This window comes from Natrix helvetica, assembly GCF_964273705.1.
Source record: "Natrix helvetica genome assembly, chromosome: 6".
Classification (NCBI taxonomy): Eukaryota; Metazoa; Chordata; class Lepidosauria; order Squamata; family Natricidae; genus Natrix; species Natrix helvetica.
In genome coordinates, this window is record NC_138553.1 from 63633319 (window position 1) to 63659319 (window position 26001).

General features: G+C 38.1%; 1 protein-coding gene across 1 annotated transcript in view; it reads right to left on the reverse strand.

The window, feature by feature from the left end:
- The window catches only part of FAM3C (FAM3 metabolism regulating signaling molecule C), a 34779-nt gene that overhangs the window by 3132 nt on the left and 5646 nt on the right, over positions 1-26001 (reverse strand). Inside the window, exons 2-9 of the mRNA XM_081958289.1 lie at positions 19797-19855; positions 15267-15371; positions 14431-14460; positions 8638-8761; positions 4916-4974; positions 2633-2683; positions 2184-2268; positions 1755-1881 (exon numbers count right to left, since the gene is read on the reverse strand). Coding sequence (XP_081814415.1) covers positions 1755-1881; positions 2184-2268; positions 2633-2683; positions 4916-4974; positions 8638-8761; positions 14431-14460; positions 15267-15371; positions 19797-19809 — 594 coding nt within the window. The 5' untranslated portion in view covers positions 19810-19855. The remainder of the gene's footprint in view (positions 1-1754; positions 1882-2183; positions 2269-2632; positions 2684-4915; positions 4975-8637; positions 8762-14430; positions 14461-15266; positions 15372-19796; positions 19856-26001) is intronic.

The following is a 26001-nucleotide window of genomic DNA, read 5'->3' on the forward strand; positions in this document are numbered from 1 at the left end:
CTCGGAATAATACTTAAAGGACTTCCTTGATATCTGGAAATGTTGAATTTATCAGACCCGAACACCCTAATTTACCCAAAGCAATCCTGCTTAGAGTTGCCTGTGCTCTTAACTGCTACTTTAATAATTTTTAGGTCCTTTGTTATGACACAAATTGTTAAATTTCCACCAGTTTTAGACTAACTGTAGATTATCCATACATAATAACAACATCTGCCTATCCCAGGTTCTTAAGAAGGACTCAATAAATGGATAAAAACACCAAATCCAGTATAAACATCTGGATAAATATGTGCAACTATATTTATAATATAATAATATGTAGCAGTAGAAGCAGAAGCAGATGTAATTTAGCAGCTTCAAACAGGAAAAAAATGGCACCAAAGTAACACATCAGAAATAGAAATAGTAAAATGCTCAAAGGACAGAGAACAAATGAATATTCAGAGTGAGGGCATTTAGAGTTCATTTTCAAAATTTTCCTGAAACAATTGATATGACCCTAGGAAATTCTGAGCAAGACACTAAGACTGTTCAGTGATCCAGAATTGAAGGGAGAGTGGTAATTTTGAGTACACATGTACTCCTGTACCATTTCACTGCAACTTGATAAAAATTCATTAGATTTAAGCAGAAGCACTCCATACCTTATTTCCCTGAAAATATGACATGTCCTGAGCCCAATCGGGCTTTTCAGGGCATGGGCTAAAATACCCCCCCCAAATTAGCCCCTCCAGAAACTACTAAAACGCACGTGCAGTCGGTCCGCGCCATTTCCTCTAGTTGTTTCTGGAGGGAGGGAAAGCACCCCACATGCCATTACTGTACCTAACAGTAACGGTGATGACTGCGCAAAAAGAGCAGTTGCAGCAAAAAGAGCGCCTGCCGCAAAAAGAGTACCCGCCGTACCTTGCGCTCCACCTGTCACCCCCCCCCCCAAATTGTACCCCAGCATGAGACGTGCATCTTACCAGATACTGGCAACTCCATCATGTCTCTCAGCTGGTTTGTGCAAGGAATCACCTTGCATGGTGAAGAAAAACTTCTCACGAGTGTGAGCAATTAACGTCTCGAACTCGTGAGAAGTTTTTTCTTTACCATGCAAGGTGTTTCCCTGTACAGACCGGCGGAGAGATGCGACAGAGCTGCCAGTGTCCAGTAAGATATGCGTCTTGCGGCCCGCCCCATCCCCTGCCCCACCTGCCAACCCCCAAATTGCACCCCAATGTGAGACGCACGTCTTACCAGGCTGGTAGCTCCATCATATTCCTTGCCATTGTGTCCAGGGAAACACGCTGTAAAAAAACCTTCCTGTGAGTTCGAGAAGTTTGAACTTGCGAGGAGGTTTTTTTATAATGTGTTTCCCTGGAAATAACGGCGCGGAACGTGACAGAACTGGAAAGGTAAGACGCATATCTCGCTTCTCGCCTGCCCAACCTGCCAGAAAATAATAAGCCCGCTTCCCCGATAATAAGGCCAAGCCCTTATTATGGGGGTCAAAAGAAAATAAAACCTGTCTTATTTGGGGGGAAACACGGTATATGACTCCAAAGACTTTCTTCTTCAAATCCAAATCAACCCAGACCCTTTTCCTAATTCCAATTAAGTATTTTTGCAGTTACTAAAGTATATCTTCCAGATTAGCTGAAGTTCTGCTGACCAAAATGCATCAGCAACATTTCCAGGATGTAATGTATGTTTTGGGCTCAAGAGACGCTCAAATATGTCATGTAAACTTTAACATGACAACATACCTGTTCAAAAGGGCTTTTAGTTTTGATTCCTTTTCCACCACAGAAAACCCAATTGTCTCTGAATCCAAGCGTTGTGATGGATGTACTCCCCAAATCTGATATTAGTTTCCGTGCCTCTTCATTAAGCCTTCAACAGAATTTTAAGAATTACTATAGAAATGTAATATTATCTAGAATATAATTTACCATATTGATTCATGTAAATACTTTGCTTCATATTTATTGAAATTTTGTCTTCATTGGTACAAATAATATATACTTTCACACATATGTGCATTAGTCAGCAACCTCTGCTGAACGATGACAACCCCCTTTTAAAATGACCACATTCTTGGAAGGACAACATGTCTCCCACTTTAGCTCTTATCTAATTGTAATCTACTAGAAAGCAAATATGACAAATAAGTATTGTATTTCCAACAGACTTACTTAGTGGCACCATCGTCATATGTTGCCATTAATACAATAGTTCCATCTGCAACGCTCTTCAGAAATTCAATGAATGGGGCTACATCTACATCAAATGGAAGCACAGCAACATTTAATATTTATTAAATTTATACAACTGTTCATCTTACAAAGCGACTAACATATATCAAACAATCTAACAATAAATGCCAAAGGCAAAAAAGAACAGAAATTATAAATGGCTGCCAAAAAAGAAATGCCGCCCCATTTTGATTGACAAGATTTTCATTCAAAACTCACGTTTTAATTCAAAATATCTAACAAAAAATCAAGTTTTGATTTTTGGAATTACTTTAGCTTTAATAAACTGGATTTAATTAATAAGCATGCTAATGTCTACTTTAAATAAGCGAACAAGTAAAATAACAGATCAACTATTTTATAAAATAAGCACGTATTTCTGCACTTACCTCCACCCCACATATCAAAGAATTTTGTGTCTACTGCTTCACCTGTTTTGCCTAGCAAAAGGAATAAGGTACAATAATTGCATAAGACATATGCAATAAATCACTATATATTGTTTACGAAGAAATAATATATAAAGATTAAAAAGAACTGTTCTATATTGATGGGTTTATGATTACAAATGTAAGTCTAGGAACATATATACCGTATTTTTCACCCTATAAGACGCTCCGGAATATAAGACGCACCCAATTTTAAAGGAGGAAAATCTAGAAAAAAAAAGATTCTGAACCAAATACTGTAGTAAAATATTTTATATCAACTGTATAAAGTTAACAGCAGTTTAAGAACAATTTTATGTCAACCATGTAACATATTAAGAACTATCTTTACTCTCATTAACAGTCAGTAAAGTCAGTAAACAGTGAAAGTAACAAAAATAAGGCTGTAATGTTTTTATTCGAACCCCAAGAATTCCTCTTCTTCGCTGCTATCAGAAATGAGGAAGGACAGATCCACTCAGTCATTGTCATCACTTTCTTCCTCACTGGTGTCAAATAAGACGTCGTCTTCTGTTCCATCCAAGGCATTACTAATGCCACACTTCTTGAAGGATTTCACAACAATGTCCTCCTTCACGGAGTCCCATGACCTTTTAACCCATTCACACACTTGTGTGATAGTGGGCCTCTTCATCCGCCCAGTAGACGTCAGATCATGGTTCCCAGCTGCCATCCAGGTGTTCCACTCCTCTCGCATCAGAACTTTGAATGGTTTGTTAATGGAAACATTAAACATTCGGCGTATAAGACGCACCCAGATTTTCACCCTCTTTTTTGGAGTAAAAAAAGTGCGTCTTATAGGGCGAAAAATACGGTACTCAAAATCAGATAAGGGCTAATATGGATTTGTTTGTACAGAACAACAACTGATATCATTAAAACATGCTGTATTGGTAACTTGTACCTGGCAATATCTTCCAGCTCTAAGAAAGTGGCAAATACTGAACATGCTGAAGTACGTTTTTCTATCTTTGTATACAGTAATGTTGATATTTAGTTAAAGCAAATATTTATCAGGCGTGCTACCCTTCAGATTCTACAACTGTGCAAATTTGACAAAATAATTATTTCCAAACTTCCAAAGATATTTGGAACCATCTTGGAAATTAGCACTTTGAACAGCTAATAAAAATGAGAGAGTGGCAGCATTCCCTTTTTCTAGCATTATTTTAAATTTTTACTGTCACTCCTCTCCCCCACTAGTAGAAGGAAAAAGTTTGGGCCAGAAGAAGCTTCTCATTTCTTGTCACTTGATAGCCATTTTATGTTAAATGAATGACTTAATTTCCATGAGAACCAACAAATCAATTAAACATACCCCACCTAATTTTTTTTAAAGATCTAAGTTAAAAAAAAAGCAAGCTAAGGATGACTTCTTCTAACTATACAAAGACAACCATAATTTTCTTGACAGAATGTGGCTTGCTATCTTTTTTAGAGATTTTTTAAAATTGTGTTAATCAAGACTCTCCATCCTTAGCTTCCTTTCTGAACCTAGTAATGGGCATTGCTACCCTCTGAAATTTCATTTAATTATTCTACCGTGAACCAATGCCAAGGAAAGCACACCCTTATGTATTAAAAATAAACATGGATGTTTGTATTATCAATAGAGCACCATCCACAAACAAGATAAACGCACACTTAAAATAGGAAGTGGAAAAAAGGGAAATCTGGCAGTGGCAGAACCAGTCAAGAATGAAATATTATCAATCTGAGCTGCAATAATTGGATTGATTTATACATAAGGAAAATGTGTACTACTTAAAGTGGCCTTGTTTCCATTGAAACACTGGGGGAGGGAAGCAGAATAGTCAAACGTCCTAAATTTGTTAGTCTGAAGCTTACAATCGTTGGCCTGTTTGGGACTAAAGTAATCCCTACCCTTCAGATGACAGTCATGTCATCTGAACAGATGAGCTGCTTTATGTGGCAGACACAAAGTCCTGGAGTGGCATCACAAAAGGGTAATATCTGGAGTTACTACAGTTTTTAGATACCCCCAGATGAGTTTGGGAAGGAGGGAATTCAAAGGAGGGGGGACAAAATATGGAATGGATATGCTACTTTGGCCCTGAACCAATCAATTCTAGCAGAGTAGGAAAAACAAGGCACAAAGTGAGAAGGAAAATGCTCACATTTGAGCATCCTTTGGAAGCCCCTAACTATGCTCCACTGATGAATAAGATAAATAGGTGCAAAAGGTCATATACAAACACTTACCATTTACTAGGGCTATATTAATGCCCCTCCCCACGTTGTTTTTAACGCCACTCATCAAGCTGAAACAAAAGAAATGAAGATAATTACAATAAGCTTTTTGTCTTGTTAACTTGTTAACTTTGCACACCTTGGGAGGGGCATGACTCTTGCCAACAAAAAAAAACCCACAAGAAATGTGGCCACCTTTCTTAGCTGTTCAGGCTTGTTAAGTAAAATCAGCACAAAACTTGTTACTGCTGTCATTTTAATTACCGCCAGGCAAACTTGTAGCATATGAAGAATAGCAGAACAGATTAGCTTTCAGCTTGTATCAAGTCAGTTGAATTACACAATTAGTTCTACTCAGCTATGGAAAGCAAGAAATCATATCTACAGAATTAGACACGGGAGTGTTCCTAGCCCCTCTCATAGGAAACATCTTGAAATGTAGCAGCAAGTTTGCCACAAATTGAGCTAATTGAACGCATGGCCCTTTGTTCCTAAGAAATTAGAACTGTTTTTACTGTTAGTTATATAATTCGTAACTGAACAAGCTGATATGCAAGCTAGTATGTCGGGCATTATCCCCGATTATAGTTTATGTACAGAAAATAAAAGTATGAAGCGCGAAATAAAGCAGTTGTTTAATATCAACAGTGAGTAATAAAAAATCTGATGTGATCTTGGGGGCTTTACATAGGAGTTTATACTACTCTTTGACACTTTGTTGCCTTACTTCTGTGATGAATTACAATTCCCATTATTCCCAGTCACAATGGACATTATAATCCAGACCACAGGGAGAACACTTCATTGGAACGATCAGAGTCTAACACACAATGTGAGCTCAGAGAAAAGCATTTGAACTAAGCATTTGCTTAGAAAAGACGCATTTCCAATGACATTTAAGTAATGTAGAGGATTTACCACAAGAGGGGGACAACACATCACTTTTAGATTTCTTACTCAAATATTTCACAACTATTCCTGAGGAGTCAAAAGTAAAGAGCAGTAAAATAGCATTCAATTATTTATCAGAAGAGATTTTGGGTAATATTAATATTTCATACAATTCTGGTGGGGTATTTCTTTTACATAGAGGCGATTTCTCTAATTGGCAGCTTCCATGTGTATGGACTTCAACTCCCAGAATTCTCATCAGAGCTACATTGGCTGTGGAATTCTGGGATCTGAAGTCCAAACATTGGTTAATGAGATCAACTGAAGTTGGAGAAAAATGCCATTCTTTGCCTCAGATATTCTTCCACATCTACTTGACTAGGATGGGCTCAAAAGAATTCCAAAGCTGTGAATTTGAGTCTACAAGTAGAGGGAATTTCTACTTCAAATATCACTTTAAAAACCAAGATAAGCAGATTGTTTTAAAGGCTGTTACCCTACAACTGCCTGCTCCAGAGGTTTGAAATCACAAGCTTTACTTGATAACTAAGCTTACTGAATTGTGGGCCACAATGAAAGAACAACTTGGATCCTTTGAACCTGACCTTCACTTATGCTGAAATATTTTCCTGATAAAGCAGGAGTTTGAGCTTTAATCGAAACAAAAATCAAAATGAAAGAATTCAATTAGATATGCAAGACAGATTTTTTGTGTGTGTCTATTTCTGAAAACCATTTTTATAGGCCAGGATACTGAAAAAGAAAAACTGCTAACCAAAGATCTTCAGAGGGAGAACAGAGAATTCTTAATTCTTAGCGGATTAAGTCTAGCCTTTCATGGCCAATTGCTAAGGGAGGGGAAAGGCCAAATGATAAAGAAGATATCTTGGGGGGAAGCTGCCTTGGAAGCAAATATTGAATATATATTTTAATTAGGTGAAGCCAATATATTTTGGATTGGGAGGGAAGTGATGAAAACTCTGCCCTTAGGGCATAATGCGAAAGGCGTTACTGTATTGTTAAAATTATTCTCATATTATCATCAATCACCCTGAATATTGATTGATATACAGCCATTTATTCAACATGATTGTTCTGAAGAATTCCAGAACATTCCCATTCAGAATGTCAATTCTGATAACCTGGATAATCTGTGAGTGGTTTGATAGTATTCTAGAAACTTTCCTGAACAGAAAATTATTTGTGGTCTTTTGTGGTCTTTGTGGCCTGATTCCCTTAAAACATGACCTCTGAAACAACATGACTTCTGAAAACATGAATTTTCAGAAAATTTACTTCTGGAAACTTCTAGATCACTCTGGAATGGCCGTATCAGTATGGGTTGGAAAGAGAACCAAAGGTTCTGGAGTTTCCCTGAATATTTTCTCTGCTGTAGAATAGACCAAAAAACCTATCATTAAACCTCTTCAAAGTTCAAGGACATGGGTTATAGTGGTGGGTTCCGTTCCAACCGGCGTCCACATGGACGCGCGCATGCAACTTAGCGCCTCCGTGACGCTCCAGCTGCTCAGCGGAGCGTTGTGCAGGTGCTGTACGTGTCATGCACATGCGCAGAAGTGCCAAAGACTTAAAATACAAATACAATAGCAGAGTTGGAAGGGACCTTGGAGGTCTTCCTGCTCTGCCTAGGCAGGAAACCCTATACCGTTTCAGACAGATGGCTATCCAACATCTTCTTAAAGACTTCCAGAATGGGCCATCTGGAGCACCGTACCAGAACGGTATCCGGTGCTCTGGGCAGGCTCTGGTACGCTCACACCGGGGCATACCGCCTGCAACCCACCACTCATGGGTTAGCTCATTTTACATTATTTACACAAAATAATGCTGTGAGAGAATGTCTGCCCTACAAGATAAACTAGATTAAGAAACTAATGCCAACCACTTTTATTATAACAGCTACAGTAACTGAATCTTACATGTCTGAATATGTTGAATCCCCTTTCTTTATCTTTGTGTGAACTAGGGAGGGGCTCATCGTTATTTTCTTAGGCGGGTGTCAAACCACTTTTATCTGACTGTTGATTTGCTTAGTAACTTTTCCAGGACACTCCTTCTGCTATCTATAAGTAGGCAGTAACAGACACAGTGACATCAAGAAACCATAGACTCGTTGGGCATTTGAACATGGATTACTATGGCCATAATCCTTTGCTCTAATCACTACACTATACCACACTGATATTACACTATTTAGCAATAAAATCTGTTTCATGGCTATCTGCTATGAAAATGGTCATATCCATTACAACACTATGTCATAGTATGATCCAAGGAGCAGTTCATAATAATTGAAGTAAAACTATGCCAAGCATGTTAAATAGGAAGACTTTAAATTAATTATAATACATCTTGACAATTTTATCGTTATCTTCTATATTTACCACATGGGATTATTTGGTGACAGTTTGTGTGACTTCAGCACATAATTAGAAATATTCTACCCATACACCCTGCAAAAAATAATTATGGCAATCTTTGGTAAAGTTTTATGAATCTTTTCAGGATTTTCCCAAACATCATTTAGTAAGAAAGCCTATATTTTATGTTTGCACTACAGAACAATATCCAAGGCTGTTAATGAGATGCAAAGACAAAATACTGAAAAAATAGAGTTCAAAAAGAAAGCAACAGAATAATTTAAATCACCATAATCAAACCAATCAAAACTGCAATAGAGTTTATATTAAAAGAAAAAAAAAGGCCCATAGAGATCTTAGGATGCAGGCAAGATAGAATGGAGGAAGATGCAAGTATTGATAGTGTAGAGATAGCAATATATCCCCCTACGTCTCTAGTTAAAGAAATTGCTTCATACATACACATTGTCTTCTACACATATTTTAGGTCCAACTACGTTGGCTGCTCCACTTGCCATTTTGAAAGCAAAATGATTCGCTGGACATGCTTTTGTCGTTCCACATTTATACTTTGGGGGCTTTGTAGCTTTGGGGAAAGAAAGGAATAGATTTTAATTTAAGGAATGCAATAAAAATTCAAAATAAAAAAGAAACACACAAAAAAGTAAGATAATTTTAGACATTGCAAAATAAAGGCAAAGTACATAAAGGTAAAATGTAAGCAAGTTGCATATGCTGTTTGAAACTCAGGAAAAGCATTTCATGCCATAACCATTTGATTCACAGAATATATTCTGCAACAAAATTGTCTACAATTTATTTACTATTACCTTAGAGTATGCACAATAACCTTATATTTAAACTAGCAGTTATAAAGTTTTATCATGTCAGTGCATGCATGCACCTCCATTACAGACCCTACTTTGCACTGAACAGATCGAGATAACCTGGTATAAAACTGTGACTCAATATTTCTTAGCAGAGGAAAGAGTTTTGAGTGAAAATAATGAGAATAGTGACTACTAGTGAATCACCCTACCAACAAAAGTGTCTATAGGCAAGGCTTTGGTTTTCCCAGTTGCAATGTATGGCTGTGAAAATTGGACCATAAGAAAGGCTGAGCGCCAAAGAATTGAAACCTTTGGACTATGGTGCTGGAGAAGACTCCTGCGAGTCCCTTGGACTGCAAGGCAATCAAACCAGTCAATCCTAGGGGAGATCAACCCTGACTGCTCTTTAGAAGGCCAGATCCTGAAGATGAAACTCAAATACTTTGGCCACCTAATGAGAAGGAAGGAGTCACTGGAGAAGAGCCTAATGCTGGGAAAGACTGAGAGCAAAAGAAGAAGGGGACAACAGAGAATGTGGTGGCTGGATGGAGTCACCAAAGCAGTAGGCGTGATCTTAAATGGACTCCAGAGGATGGGAGAGGACAGGAAGGCCTGGAGGAACATTGTCCATGGGGGTCGTGATGGGTCAGACACGACTTTGCAGCTAACAACAACAAAGTGAATCTTTACTAAGAAAGTGATCTGTTTCAAATGCATGATATAAGCATAAGCCCATTTGTAAATACATATAGCAAAGGAACAAATTTAGATCTAAAGGCATGGTTGGTCTGATTGTTTATGATTAAATATTGGGAATATTATCAAAGGCTACACAAGTGATGAATGGTTCTGAATGTGGAAAAGGTTCCTTTTTGTAGTGAGAAGAAAGTATGTGGAGGAAAATAAAACAAGTACAAGCAGCCGTTGTGAAAGTAGAAAGCCTGCAGAAAGAAAACGTGTGAGTCCAGTATGCAAAAGTATTAGAAGATAGATTACTCTCCCCTAAGCAAATGAATGGAAAGAGGAAATGGGAACTGCTTGGAAGGGAGTGAAAAGAAATCAGTGTTACTGATTAGTCCCAAAGTGTGTGGAGTTAAACTAAAGGGAAGTATGAAAAGGAACAGTTAATAGAAAAGCGTGAAAAAGACTATGGGTGAGAAAAAGAGGCAACGAGGGGAATAACTGAAGAAAAATGACAACGAGAGAAAGATGTTGTATAATGTGTACTGAGAGAAAGACAGTTGCAAAGAAAGTAGTCAAAGAAAGCAGTGAATGGTTAAGATTAAAGGAGGCTGAGAAAATGTTGAATAAAAGGAATTCTGAAGTAAATGAAGAAGTCCAAAACTACAGCTTCCTGCAAAGTGAACAGAAATAAAAACAGAACTGATGAAATGATTCCAAATGAAGCTTAAGTGACGGAATGCCAGAAGCATTTTAGAGTGTTATTTGGGAATCAGTGATATGTCAAAGAATGAAGTTGAAAAGTTTAATGCCTTTCATTAAATGCATTTATTGAATGCATTATGGATAAATGTGTAAGGAAAGCTGGCGGTGATGATAGAGTTATGAACATGTGTGTTTTAGTATACAGACAATCCTATATTGTTGAATGAGAAGACAATGATTTGCAATGAATGTTGGCTCAGCAAAGTAATATCCGAACAATGGATGTGCATCAACACCAATGCAGTTGTATTTGACAGAGGAAATGGAACTGTAAGTAATAACAACATGAAAAACCTAAAGCAAGGCAATTGATCTGTGTATTTTAGTACATTTTAAGATGAGAAAATGCTTTTGGAAAAGTAATGAATATTGTCATCTACAGAATATTTGTTGAAATAATTTTAAAACATTGTACTGTATGATCATGCTTGTGTCCACACTGTTGTGTGACGAGCTGAATATGTCCAGAGAAAAGTAAGTAAGCTGAATGCAATCGGAATGGGACACTTAAAAGAAATTACCTGAATGTGGCCAGACAAGAATTAAGTGTCAGGAATGTATCCTGAATGAATGATTAAAGTGAGTGAATAGTATGAAAGAAACAGAGGTAGTTTAGTCAGACAGAATAAATGTGGAAAAAATTGCACAACACATAAATGAAGGAAATGTGAATAGTTAAGAAAACAAGAAAATTGTGGATGAAATTGATAAGAGCCTCAAAATTACAAAAGATACACACACACACACAAAGAATTTAAGGCAATGTGTGAAGAGTATATGGTTGAGGTAGAAAGAATTGTGATTTTGAATAAATAGAAATGTATGAAGAAATAAAGTGACTGGCTACTAAAAATGTATTTAACTACATTTCCTCCTCCATCTCACCCATCCCTTATCTCATGGCTTTAATTCATCTGGTTTCCTATTTTGTAGCACTTTGCAAAGCTTCATAGGTTCAATCTGAAAGTTCAATCAAAATCTAAGCAGGTTTTCAGACTGAATGGAGATTTGCTCCAATGCTCAAAAATGTATCAGGAAGCTCCAAAGCACTTCACAGATTTACAAACCTCTTTTTCAGATTTCAGGCTGTTTTTCCTGTTTCTGATTTTTTTACAGGCTTTACACAATATTCAAAGTTCACTTCCACAGACGGAAAACACTGGAGAGAACATGAAGAGTGCTGTCAACAGCTCTTTAACATGAGTAGTAACCTAATATATTTAATCATCCAATTAAACTCACTGTCTATTAAAACTCTTTTAGAACCTGGGAAGAGTGACATTACTCAAGCTTCATTCATTTATTCAGCTTTCAGTTTTTTTAAGGTAGCCAACTAGACAATGGGATTTTACTTGCAAATTCAATTTTACATTTCTAGGCTGGTTCAGCCAACACAATAGAAGCTCAACTCTGATGTTGGATTACATATTCTTGGCTTAAACCAGTAAGATCTCTTGGAGAACAAGTCTTAATTTTAAATTCTGCATATAGGTAGTCCTTGACTTAAAACCTTAGTGGAGCTCGCCCATTAAGGCATGATGGTCATAAAGAGGGTCACCCACCTGATCAGCCCAATTTTACAACCTTTTGTATGTAGTGATTGTTAAGGGAATGCTATAACCAGAAATGCTGGTTTTTGGCAAAAACATAAAATGTGTTTGAAGGATGTTGCAAACAGCTATAAATGCAGGCAGGTTGTCAAGAGCCAAAAATGTACTCATGTGACCGGGGGAAGGGCAGATGTCAAAACATCAGAACTTGGACATAACTAGGGAAGCCCACCATAACTTCAAACAGTCACTGTGACAAGTTGTAAGTTGAAGACTACCTACTGCTCTGGCAGGTTTAGGCCTCCACTAAGAGTGAATAGGTATCAAATAAACACATGCAGAGCTGGCTCAAATGGAGAGTTGATAAGACTGAAAACATTTATATTTCCATTGCAGTATGAACCTCGGACTTTCTAAGACCCTTATGTCAGGACGTTCAATCTGTCATGGTTAAGAAGGTGTACGTGTTCATTTAATTCAGTGGTGGGATTCAAATAATTTAATAACCATTTCACCCAGGGTGAAGTTGGCTGTCGTTGGAGGTGTGGCCCATCCTCCAGTTCTTCCGCACATGCGGGATGAGCCCCCCACGATGGCCAGCCTAACCCTGGACAAACCCCAGGTTAAATTACCCCAGGCTATTAAAGTGGATCCTGGGTGCTGTGCTGGATTGGAGAAACGGGAAATAGAGTGGCCGGCACAAGGGAAGGAGGAGGAGCAGAAAGAAGAAAGAGGGAAAGTGGCCTTTTCCTTCCCTTGCGCCAGTCACTCTGTTGCCCGTTTCTCCATTGCAGTGCAGCGCCCAAGATCTACTTTGAAGGCCTGGGGGGTGCTGGTAATTTAACAACTGGTTTGCCTGAACCAGTGCAAGCCAGCTGAATCCCACCACTGATTTAATTCCTTCCCTCCAGTTTTAGTGACTCTGTACAATGGACTAATGGTCCCACTTCTGTGGATTTAATGATCAACAGTGAAAAATAGGGGATTAAAAAAATTAACTCCTTTGACAATTTTCAAACGAAGTGATTTGTTTTAGACCAGATTTCCCCAACCTTTCTGGGTTGCTGGCCTGGAGCGGTGGGGGAGCGGGGAAAGAGGGGATGGTTTTGTGGAAGAGGCAGCCGCATGCTCTTGTGCCAACACCTATTGCTCACATGAGTGGGGCTGCAAATGCTCACAAGAGTGGCCCATGAGCATGTGTGATGCTGATGCAAGTGGGGCCACAAGCATCTGTGATGCTTGCGCAAGTGAGGCGCAAGTGCCTACGACACCCGTGCAAGTGGGGCAGTGAGCCCTCGAATGAGTGGGGCTGTGTGTGCGTATGCACACTTGTGCACCAGCCAGCCTGTTGTGGCCTGTCAGCAGCTGGCCCCTCCAGCAGCCGAATCAGATGAGGAGGGGAGGTGTCGGAGTCAGTGTCAGCATCAAGGTAATCTGAAAGCTCCGAGGGGGAAGAGGGAATGGAGCTGTCAGAGAGAGAGAGAGAGAGGCGGAGCCTGGACCGTCCCTCAGCCCTCAGATGGAGAGTCAACAGCCCCCCCAGGTCTGGAGATGGCTGATGAGGAAGAGGACGAAAAAATGGGTCCAGTGCCTGATGCGCGGATGCGCAGATGGCAGAGGAGAGCAGTGGAAATCTGTGGGCCGATCCTTGGGACAGAAGAGCCACCACTGCTAGCAAAGCCCCACCCTAGCTCTGGAAGTAGGGGACGGAGATGAAAAGATGTGGCAGAAAATTATTCATCTCCCTGCCAGGCAGATTTGTTAGTCTGTGGTGAGAGAGAAACTTTTTGCTGGGGCTGCTGATGCTCCTAATAAAGAAATAATTGATTTAACTTCAGAGGGTTTGTCATGTTTGGAAGCTGGGTCAAAACACAGCCACTCATGCTGCAGTTAGGACGCGGACTAGTAGTGGGCTGCGGCTCACAAGATGGGTACTCCTGCTCTAGACCAAAGGGAAAATGTCATATTTTCACCAAATTATTTTTGGTGGCATTCATCTGAAAGTCAGCATCTCCTTGCCTAAGTCTTCACCCTCTTCAATCTTTAAAAAAATGAACCCAAATCAAAATAAATCCTAAACATTTAGCTCTGCTGGCTGGGGAATTCTGGGAGTTGAAGTCCACAAGTCTTAAAGTTGCCAAGTTTGAATGAGAGTCATGGGTTTAAAAAAATATTTGTCAAAAAAGATAAAAGCTTTCTAAATCTTTAACTGTGTCTCTTGAACTGCTGACTTTTTATTTGTCTCTTACTAGGAAGCTCTTAGACAACTCGAATTCTGAAGAATTTCACAAGTCTTCCCCTTCAAAATTGGCACCAGCCTTGCAGAGACATCCTTATTGTACTGGATATTACTAATGGATCTTAATTATGATGCATTAAAATGCATCATAATTATACAATAAGTAACAACTGTAGTGCAGAATACTCACTTCGCAATGGTTGGTCCAGTGCTGATCTTGCTAGAAAAATTAACATTGAAATACACATTAGGAAAAGGTTTTTCATAATTATGCTTTTTATGGAATTGTATGTCATAATTCCTAACTCACCAAATTAAGATTTGAAAATTATAGTTTATCATTATATTTGATGATATGGTTACCAACTGTACAGTAACATTTTGGTGCAATTGACTACATTATGCAGCAGCAGGGAAGGTCATTACAGAATATATACTATGAGTAACACACATATATACACTAATTGACTTGATAATATTGATAATATTGATAATATTTTAATAGTAAATCTTTAGCTTAAAAGATCTCAGTTTGGTGGACTTCAGACACAATGACCATTTTTTCATTGGTGTTTCCCCCTCATTTAAGAAGCTTTCAATGGCTTTAAACTGGATGGTTTGATTGTTAAATCAAAGCACGATTGCAAATGATGCCATTTACGTCAATTTTGTAAGTACACCAATGTTATAAATTGTATTTCTCCTTCCTTCAAAAAATCCATGAAATCAATGATTTAATTCTGTAAATAAATCAGAAGGGAATATTCAAAAAAAGCAACACTGACTTTTTTACTCCACATAATTTAAAATTACTATACTTATCTTGACAAATCTTAGGACAGAAATGGGATTCTGGACTGAAAGCATAGCCAAAATATATGAAGTCTGTTTTTGTTTACAATCCTTAACTGATCTACCTGTGAGTAAGTCTCACTAATAGGATTATGTTTGAGAACACCAGAATATGACTGCATTGTGCTTAAATTATACAATTCTGCGTGAAAATAACTTAAGTAGGTCACTTACCAAAAAGATTTCCTAAACTGGCGTCCATTTTTATTTCAAATACTTGAGATATGACATAAAACATCAGCAAGAACACAGCCACTGCTATTACCAACTTTGCTGCTCCTAATTTAAACAGAGCAAAAGAAAGTTGCTGAACAACTATACAATTGTCTAATATAATAAACTTCCCACCACTACTACAATTATATTGGGCATATAGCCATGTCCAAATAATGCAATGCAAATGTTTTATGAAACAAATATTTTGATGCAGAACCTCTTGTTAATATGATTGGAAGCAAATTATAGGACTTTATTTGCATAAATATATAATTTAAAACTTAAAGCAGTGAGAACAGATGTGAAATTTCTTTTTCATTTAACAGAAATAAATTGATTATTCTTGCTCTTATTTCATATACCAGTAAATATATTTTAAAACGATCTCAGGAAAACAAAGGTCCGGGGGGGGGGGTTGAAAAAAAAAAGGGGGGGATTATAGATGATCATTCTTCATTCTATTTTTCTCTGTCATTAAGAAATTTTTTTAAATGTTTGCTTATTTTTTTTAATGGTCACATTATCTAAAATGGTATACATCTTCATAATTTCAGTAAATGCTTCTTTGGTACAGATGTAACTGCACTATTCATAACCTGGTTCACAAAACATGAACAGGCTTCAGGTTCCCATTTTCCCATTTTCCGTCTGTTTCATTTTGTCATTTGTGCACAGATTGTTGTGAGCTCTAATGAAGCAAACTGCAGCTACTACAAATCCATTACTTGTTCCATGCATGAGCTAGAAAATCAATTCTATTTTTCAGGCTGCATCCAATTGGCCATCAGATGTCAAATGAACAGTAACTTCAAAACAGGCATCTATGGGTGTAGAAGGGAATATATAATGCCCAAAGCTACTGTTCAATGATTTGGCTATGAAAGAGTAAGATGAAACTTTTGGCTTATCAAACATTTGCCAATATATGTTCATGCTTTCCCTATAGGTATGGTAAAGGTTCCACTCACACATATGTAATAATCATTCCTGACTCTAGGGGGCGGTGCTCATCTCCATTTCAAAGCCAAAGAGCCAGCGCTGCCCAAAGACGCCTCCGTGGTCATGTGGCCAGCATGACTAAATGCCGAAAGCACACAGAACACTGTTACCTTCCCACCAAAGGTGGTTCCTATTTTTCTACTTGCATTTTACATGCTTTCTAACTGCTAGGTTGGCAGAAGCTGGGACAAGTAACAGGAGCTCACTCCGTTATGCGGCACTAAGGATTCAAACCACCAACCTTTCTGATAGCATCCCATATTTCCCATAGCAACAAGTAAAAAAAATAGCTTTTACCATTCAAAGTTGAGTATTAGACATGAAATTATATTTTCTTGTTTTTTCCCTGAAGATGTCATTGCCCTTAAAAGTCTTCCAGAGACTCAATAAAAGTGGGATTTTTGTGATGTGATCCCAAAATCCTTGGAAAAGCAGTTGGTAGAAACATGCCTATCCAGATGCCCACAATGCTGCCTTCCAATTTAACATAGACATTCTGAGTTATTATATCTTAGAGCAGCATAGAAATACTGGTGACCTTGTTTTATGTAGTAATTCAGGCACCAGGCTAGAATCTGGGAGACTGGAAGTTCTAGTTCTGCCTTTAGGCATAAAACCAACTGGGTGACTAAACAAGGACAAGCTATTTAAGGGTTATTTAAATTTTAAAGCAATTCAAAGACCTTAGAATCATACATTCTAAAATAACAGTAATATGGTAGTTCTGGAGTCATAATTCTATAAATAAGAACTATGAATGAATATATCTAAGATTCTCATCATAGCATGTATGTTCTGACACCCCCCCCCTCTCTCCACACCTGTGAACAAGCCAAAACATAGGCTTGGCTGTTTGCCACTGTTTAATTGCAAGATAACAAACCCTTTGGCCGAGGGCCAGATAACTCAAAATACAAGAAAAACAAACCAGATATTCAAACACGGCTCTAAGACATCAACTTTCTTCACTGCTAATTTCGAACGGTTGTTTCCTGCAAATGTCCCCTCCCAACGCCTCACCTATAAGCTCTCTTGGGAAGGGCCAATCTACAACCACCTGTGCTAATTATCGTCTGTGAGCCTGCCTACGAAACTGCTGCTTTCGTTTCTCAACCCTTCTCACTCTAGCATCAGGGACTGACTGCCTTTGATCCTCCCCACTGCTCCATGCCTCAGCTGCCTCTTGGTGGCCAACCAGCCCCTCTGGTCCCTGCTCTGAATCTGCAACCTGCACAGGGTCTTCCACATCATCCAGGGCAGACTCAAATGATCCCTCGCTATCCAGGTTCATCAGCAGCTGAACCGGATCCTGCTGGGCCACAACAATGTATATAGTTACCTGCATAGTAACCAGCCTGGTCATCAGGAAGGGTAAAAATGGCTTTATTTTCACTTCAATTAGACTTACATCATCTCACATATATACAGGTAGTCCTCGGCTTACTACCACAATTGAGCCCAAAATGTTTGTTGCTAAGAGAAACAGTTACGTGTGTTTTGCCTCACTTTACAACCGTGGTTGTTAAGCAAATCACTGCAGTTGTCAAGTTATTAATACGGCTGTTAAGTCAATCTGGCTTCCCCGTTGACTTTGCCTATCAAAAGTTCACAAAAGGTGACCACAAAACCTCAGGGCACCGTCATCAATATAAGCCAGTTGACAAAGTGTCTGAATTTTGACCACATGACCATGGGGATTCTGTAACAGTCATAAGTGTGAAAAATGGACATGTCACTTTTTTCATGATGCTGTAACAGTCACTAAACGCACTGTTGTAAGTCGAAGAGTGTGCACTACATGTTTTGTTCTGAATCTGAAAGAAACATCTTGCATCACAGTATTTCAGCCAAATCATTTTGGGCAGACCATGCTTTGGAATAAATGAAAGTCAAAGGTTTTATTTGTTTTAGCCAAAAGAAAATCTGCAGTGATTTGAGAGATCAAAGGTAGTGCATCAAGTAGTGCAAATCAAAGGTAGTGCATCTCTGCTCCCTCACTCAGCAGCTCCCAGACCAGTATTCAACTGTCTCCATGAACTTCTCTTTCCTCTCCTAAGGCCCCATTTTCCAGACTCCCCCCCCCCACTCTTCCCCAAATATCTTGGTCTGGAAGAACCACGTTTTGCTCCATCTCCAGAACGAAACAGTCTGCTTCATTTTGGATGGCTAAAATGCATGTCTGGGCACAAACTTCCCAAAAGCACCTATTCCTTGTGCAGAACGATTCGTGTAACACCTTGTTTCTTTGAAATTTTAATTCAGTCCATAAAAACTTGGGGATTCACTGCAGGACACCCTTCTTCATTCATGTATTCAATGTAAGTATGGAAATTTAAGAAATAAATAGATAGGTAAATAAATAAGAAATAAATAAAGCTAAATAGATATTAATTGCCCTTGCCTAGCAGCCTTCTTTCCTAATACCTTCCCTTCCTTTATAGCCAAGAGAAAACCTACTGTTTCATCTAGAACAGGGGTGTCTTGGGGCCGGATCCAGCTATGGGGTGCTTAGATGTGGCCCACCCTAGAAACAGCAAAGGACCAGCCCACAGTGCCTCTGCCAGCAAAAATGAAGCTTGGGAGGGCCACATGTGCCCTTGACCTCCATTTTCACTGGCAGAGGATGGCAGGAGGCTGTCACAGCTGAAAATGAAGCTCTAGACCCTCTGGGGAACTGGAAGGTGTCTTAAGCCCTGAATTCTAGTCCTTTCAATGCAGTTCCCTCTGGATTGAATAGGAAAAGCATTCAGTTCTACTTCCAGATTAGGGTATTTTTAAACTTTAACATGTCAAACATAAATGTAGTATGAAACCGCAAGATACTTTTAATTTTGTTAAACTTCTGTCAATCATGCATTAGGTGACGTACATTTCCCAACAATTTTTTGAGTAATCTGTATATGTCAGGCAATAATAATATTTAACTTTAAAATTCTTCCTGGCTAGACTTGGTAAGGAAAACAAATTACCATGCCATTACTTAAAACATTTCTACCGCTAATCATTTTTTTCTGCCTAAGAAATACTAGCATCATAATTATAAATAAGATAGACAGACAGACAGACATTTACACACACACAGACACACACAATTGTGAGATTGTGTGTATGTCTGTCCGTAGTCCCAAGTCAATTATAAGAACTTAAAACCAAAACCATTTCTAATTGCTCTTATATCTAGTTATTGATGCCCTAGAAAATGGTGAAGTAATACAGTTCAAACTACATTTAAATTAAATTTGATATGAACCACCAATTAGCTTGCGTTTAAACACAACTAACATTTCTTAAACTAACAAGGCAATCAATCTAAATGGGAGTCCATTATCTCAAACTTTAAAGCTTCACTGGAATGTGGATTTCAGATAAATAGAACCAGTAAAAATTATTTTTCATCATTCATCATAGTATAGATTAGAAATACTCACTGTAACTCAAATGAACTTCTCATTTCCGAAGGTTTTTTTTTTTTTAAGTTATAATTCTTACCTGCTATTCTCATGTTTATCTTTCCTCCGTTACTGGCACAATTGCATTTAACCAGCTATCTGGAGAATAAGGGAAAACAGCTTTCAATTAGAAGAGTATAAGCAAGGAGATGCTTTGATTTATTCATTCTACCGAAAAAGCCTGTATTCTCTAAAATGCAATGATAATCTCTGTTCCCAAAATACACAAGGAAAATAAAAGACAGAGACACTTCAAGGGTTAACTAGACCTTTTAATTTTGATATGCATTTTCATCCCATAAACATACTTTTTGTTTCATTTTTTTAATAGAAGACTAAAAACAGAAACTACAGGTAATATTTGACTTACAACTGTTCATTTAGCAAACGTTTGAAGTTACAACAGCACTGAAAAAAGCGACTTACAATCAATCCTTGCATTTACAACCATCGTAGCATTCTTAATGTGATCAAAATTATATATATTTATGATGGCTGCAATGTCCTGGAGTCATGTGATCATCATTTGAGACCTTCCCAGCCAGCTACTGACAGACAAATTACTGAGGAAGCTGAATGCATTTAATGACCATGTGATTCACTTAATAACTGTAGCAAAAAAAGGCTATAAAATTTGGCGCAAGTCACTTAATAACCACCTTGCTTAGCAACATAAACTCTGGCCTCACTAATGGTTGTAAGTTGAGGAATACCTGCACAGGATACATAACCTTAAAGATATGACTGAAACCCGTTTAATGTATCAACACAGCTATGATATTATTTTATTTCTACCTTAGTGGAATCATGAATATGTACTATGTATTTCCCTACATCCCTCAGTTGCAAACTGATGCATATGGTATAAATTAAGAAACAGCAAGTATACCATGTGCATTTGCACACAATCAGTTATAATTTCACTCTGAAAGAATGATAATTATACTGTCCAAGAAACCAAGAAAATGCAAAGGATTGCATAACTAGTTTGCAAACTAAAACTCTTTAATCAGCTTTCAGTTCTCAAAGATTTTCCAAAAACAACTGAAGAAATGTCACATGGTATGCTTAATATAAAAAACAAACAAAAATGGGGACAATATGCCACTGAATGTTCACAAACTCATTGATTCATTATTTATACAGTGCAATAATTGTTCTATCAGTTAAAAAGAGGAAAAACTAAATGTTTTCCAGTTAAAGATGGTTTGCAACATTTATGAATATTTCCCAAGTCAAGACACAGAAAGTTCAAAATAGAAGATGAAAATTAGAAGACGGTAATATTCATTACTTGGTGCTCCCAACTAAAAGTAAATGATAAAAACTGATAAAAAGGAGAATGGACTGTTGATAATAAAGAAAAATTAGTGGTGAGAATTATTTTCTTGATACTCAAAGAATGATACGCATTGGATTAAAAGCCAGAATCCAAGCATTAGAATCCATTCATATACATTTGAAATAGAACAAATCTCAAAATCTAAAAACTCTGAATGAAGTTGGAATAATTCTTGTAACAAATATATATTATAACCTGGAATCAGTTTTACATAAACCGTTTCTTTGCCAATGAGTACGTGAAGTTCTAACAGTTTCCCTCCTTCCTAATAATTTAGTATTTTTTATTTTAGTTGTCTACATTACTCGGTAATATAACTTCTATAGATTTAATTTCATTTTTTCTTTCCTCTACTTATTATTGTCACAAATATATTTTGAGAGAGGTGCCTTGAATATATAAGATTGGCTAAATTAAAAATAAGTAAATTATTAGGAATTTTATTCACTAAATTCCACATCTAGTACAACTCTAAATTATCTTATTTATCTAATCTTTTCAAGATATTCATCATATAATCTAATTCAAATATGGAGATTGCCAACATTTAATCTTCAGTTGCATGAAAACCCTTATTAAAAACCTCAATTTTTGAAGTATTTAAAGTATATGAATCAATCTAAGAATACGTAATCAGTAAGTCTGGTAAAATCCACACAGCTGCGGTTTTGGCAATCATTTCTTTGTTAGGCTTATGTCATCTCTTTAGCAAATATTTATTGTACGGTATTTATTATAATGCAATAATACGTGAAGCGTAATATATCCAATATTTTCCTTTGAACTTTCAATCTGAACATCTTGCTACAAAAATCACAGCGGAGGCCTTTAGTACGTTGACCTACTTCCTAAAGCAGTTCTGAAGTGTAAACCACATCTGTAGGTTCACAGGCTCCTCACCCCTAATTGAACCATCTTCCTTTTAGCTGAAGGTGCCACCAAGGCAGCCAAGATGGATGCACACAACACAGCACAATCCCATTCATAATAAACCAGACTTCGGAATTCTACTAGAACATCCTACATGAATGTAGTTACGCCAACTCTGCATGTTTCCCCCCACTGATACTCCCCCAGTGTCTTGGGTTGTTAAAAAAATAATTAAAAGAAAAGAAAGAAATATCTTCTTTAAACTGATCATCACTGTGATTGGCCACAATAGACTGGATGGGCAGGATCACTATGAACAATTAAGGACCGTTTTATGTGTTCCCTGGCCAGGAACACACACACACACACACCCCCCCCCAGAATATAACAAAGTTGGAAGAGATCTTGGGAGTCTTCTAGTCCAACCCCCTGCTCAAACAGGAAAACCTATATCATTTCAGACAAATCACTGTCCAATCTCTTCTTTAAAATGTCCAGTGTTGGATCACTTACAATTTATGGAGGTGTTCCACTAATTAATTGTTCTGTCAGGAAATTTCTCCTTAATTCTAGGTTGGTTTCTTAATTAGTTCCTATCCATTGCTTCTTGTTCTGCCTTAGGTGCTTTGGAAAATAAACTGACACTCTCTTCTTCGTGGCAGCCCCTTAGTTACTGGAACATGGCTATCAAAAAAAGAGTGAAGACAAATGCTGAAAGATGAGATGTGGCTACATTAAGAAAGTGGACAGTATAGATCAGTGATGGTTAACCTTTTCGGCACCAGTGCCGAAACTGGAGCGTAAGCGCACATGGGAGCGCTGGGACCCAGAAGAGCAGCTGGCCACCGTACGCATGCACACTGGCCAACTGGCCTCTTCTGGGTTCTTGCACTCCCGTGTACGCTTGCATTCATTTCGGCACTTGGTGCCGAAAAGGTTAAACATCACTGATCGTGACAGAACCCAGAAGAGCAGCTGGCGACGGCATGCATGCCCACAGAGAGGGCTTCTGCACACATGCCATAGGTTTGCCATCATGGATGTAGATCACATAAGTCAGTCAGTTTATCTCTGATCAGATTTGTTTTATCTGGCTCAGTAGTGCAAATCCATCCATGAATAACTAACCAACGTAGGAGTTAACAACTCTGTTTTAAAGGGTTCCTAGTGTTACACATAATGTGACAAATTCTTTGAACTGCTGGACTGCAAATATAATAATACACCTTATAAGGTTTCACAAACAAGTGTCTGACAAATGAAATTGGTACATTGATATGAACAGAAAGCACACAAGCTCAAGACTTATTCCATACTGAGCCAGGTGTAACTGATATTATCCAGGAGTCTTATAAATTATGCTAGACTGTGAAGTGAACATTTGATTAAAGTCAGCATATAAAACAGGATAAGCCGCCACTGAACTGAAAATAAAATATTAACAGATCATTTTCTGTAGTTTATGAATGGCATAAAAACAAAAATATATACTGGCAATGATAACTGCCATCCAGGACTTAAAGTCGCCATGGCTGAGAAACACTGATATAGGATGTTGAAGTTTAAGGAATACAACACATCAGAAGAACTATAGCTGATATAATACAGTTACATCATAAGACCTGGCCTTTCCCACAGGAAAAAATGCCTTAATTGCTGGTGCAGGTGGAAGGAAGTATGCAGGCAGTATGTACGGCATGAGCAGCAGAAATGCCCCTTAATTGATCAAAACAAGGATACACAGTGAAGCTTTTGAAGCCCAACAGAGAATTAATAAGTCAGGTTTCAGTTTGGGGAACCATTAGTTTGCACAGGAAATCAAAGTGTGCTTGAAACATTCAATGATGCATATTCTTTTCAAAATTATACTTGATAATGATAACTACTTCTTGGTATAATATTTAACAGATCAGTAACAGTGCGCCAGAGAACAAATACTATGGAAATATGACTGAACATATAAACCCTAAGTGTAGAAAGAATGGAAAATAAAACAAAATACAAAGCTCTAAGCCAGGGGTGTCAAACTGAAGGCCCGGGGCCTGAATCCGGCACCTGGGGTGCTTAGATCTGGCCCGTGGGGCTGCCCAGGGAACAACGAAGGACCAGCCCATGGTGCCTCTGCCAGTGAAAATGGAGCTCTTCATTTTTGCAGGCAGAGGGTTGCAGGAGCCTGTCATAGCCGGAAACAGAGCTCATTTTTGCTGGCAGAGTGCTTGGGCCACCGCAACATGAGTGACGTTGAGCAGGCCACACCCACTTTGGCCACACCTCCAAGGTCAAACATAACCCTGATGCGGCCCTCAATGAAATCGAGTTTGACACCCCAGCTATAAGCCATAGTTTTCTCATAAGTTTGAAAGTTCAAACACTACTTGGATTAGTATAAATCAATTTCTACCACTGACCCATGTCCCATTATTATACAGAACAGCTATGGTAAGAGCCACTTCCTCTATTTCACTTGATGACATGAAATTGTTCTTAAAACATTATCACATGTTCACTACCACCTATAACTTTTGTACAATCCAACTTAATCTTTCTTTTCTTCTATTCAATTGTACCTGATTCTCAGAAACTGCCTGGACAGGTTCAGACAGTTTTCTTGTCAAGGTTTCCAGCTGGCTTTGTGTCTACACAAAACTGGACTCCGTCTCCCAATTTCTAGCCTGACGCCTTAACCACACCACCAAACTGGCTGTCTTAGCATCACTATTAATATACGGTAGAATGGTATGAAGACACCTGTTGAATAAAACCCTATATTTAACTTCTATTGTGTTCCAGAGTAACTTCAAGATATGCCAAGAAAGCATCTATACGCAGGGCATTAACATAATTGCAGTCTCCTGTTCATGGTCTCTAATTATGGTGTAAATGTACAGTCATCACAATTATTACCATTCAATATTAGCTTTCCCTCTCATATTATTATAGACCTGAAATTCTGAAAGATGAAATGAGGTAGAAAGGCAGTTTTTATTTATGATTAAATGAAGAGTGAAGCAAAGCATGAATGCTCACAATCTATCTTTCTGTATGCCAATGTAGATGCAGTTTCTCTAATTCTTCTGAAAAAGGAACGTTACTCACACAAATGTGCTGTGTCGAACACCCATCTTGAATGCTTTGTGGGCCCAAACTGAACTCCTTGAACTCAGATTGATCATGCACTCAGAGTCACCTAGTTTTTCCATATGTGGGAGCAGGACCTAACTTTTGAGAGTCTTCACCCATTTTGTACCTCCTCTGGAATCAGTTTCCCCTTGAACTACCACTGGAGCCTGATCTCATGAAGCTGAAAAACCTTCTTTATCCACACTGTACTGCAACACCCAATATAAGGTTTAATTATGATAGTGTTTGGATATTTAACTGATACATAAATGGCTGTACATAGCTAATTTGTTTGTATTGTGTTATAATTGTTTGCTTGTTCTGAGCGCTTGCCAGTAAATAAAAATATTACTACTGCTGCTCGCATATTAAAAGTCATATAACTAATTATAGAAAATTGGAGAACCAGGTTCAATTAAAGACGTATTTAGCCAGAGAATATTTGCATACTTCTGCTTTCTAAATCTTTTTCTGGAAACTTTACAACTGCAAAATCATGTATCGTATATATATATATAGCTTACGAAAGTCAATGTGGTACATGATGTTGGTATAGGAATGGAGACACTCACAGTCTAGTCCTTCCTGAGGGACAGAAGCCAGCTGGGCTACTCTCTCCCTTTCTGCCCTAATTGGTGTCAGCTTCCACAGCAAGGGGCCTGGAAACCCCCCCCCCCCCATCTCACATGAGTAGCTTTGTTGTAAGAACTAGAGTAGTATTAAACAAAGCAAGCACTAAGACCAACATATACATAACTTGTCATCCTCCAAAAACTGTATGCATTTTGAGGACATTATATAATGTATATAAAACTGCATTTTACATATTATTTTTATCAGCTGCAAGACAAAAATGTGTGTGTGTGTGTGTTGTATTTGTGCTGATAAATAAATAAAGGGAGACTAGTATAGA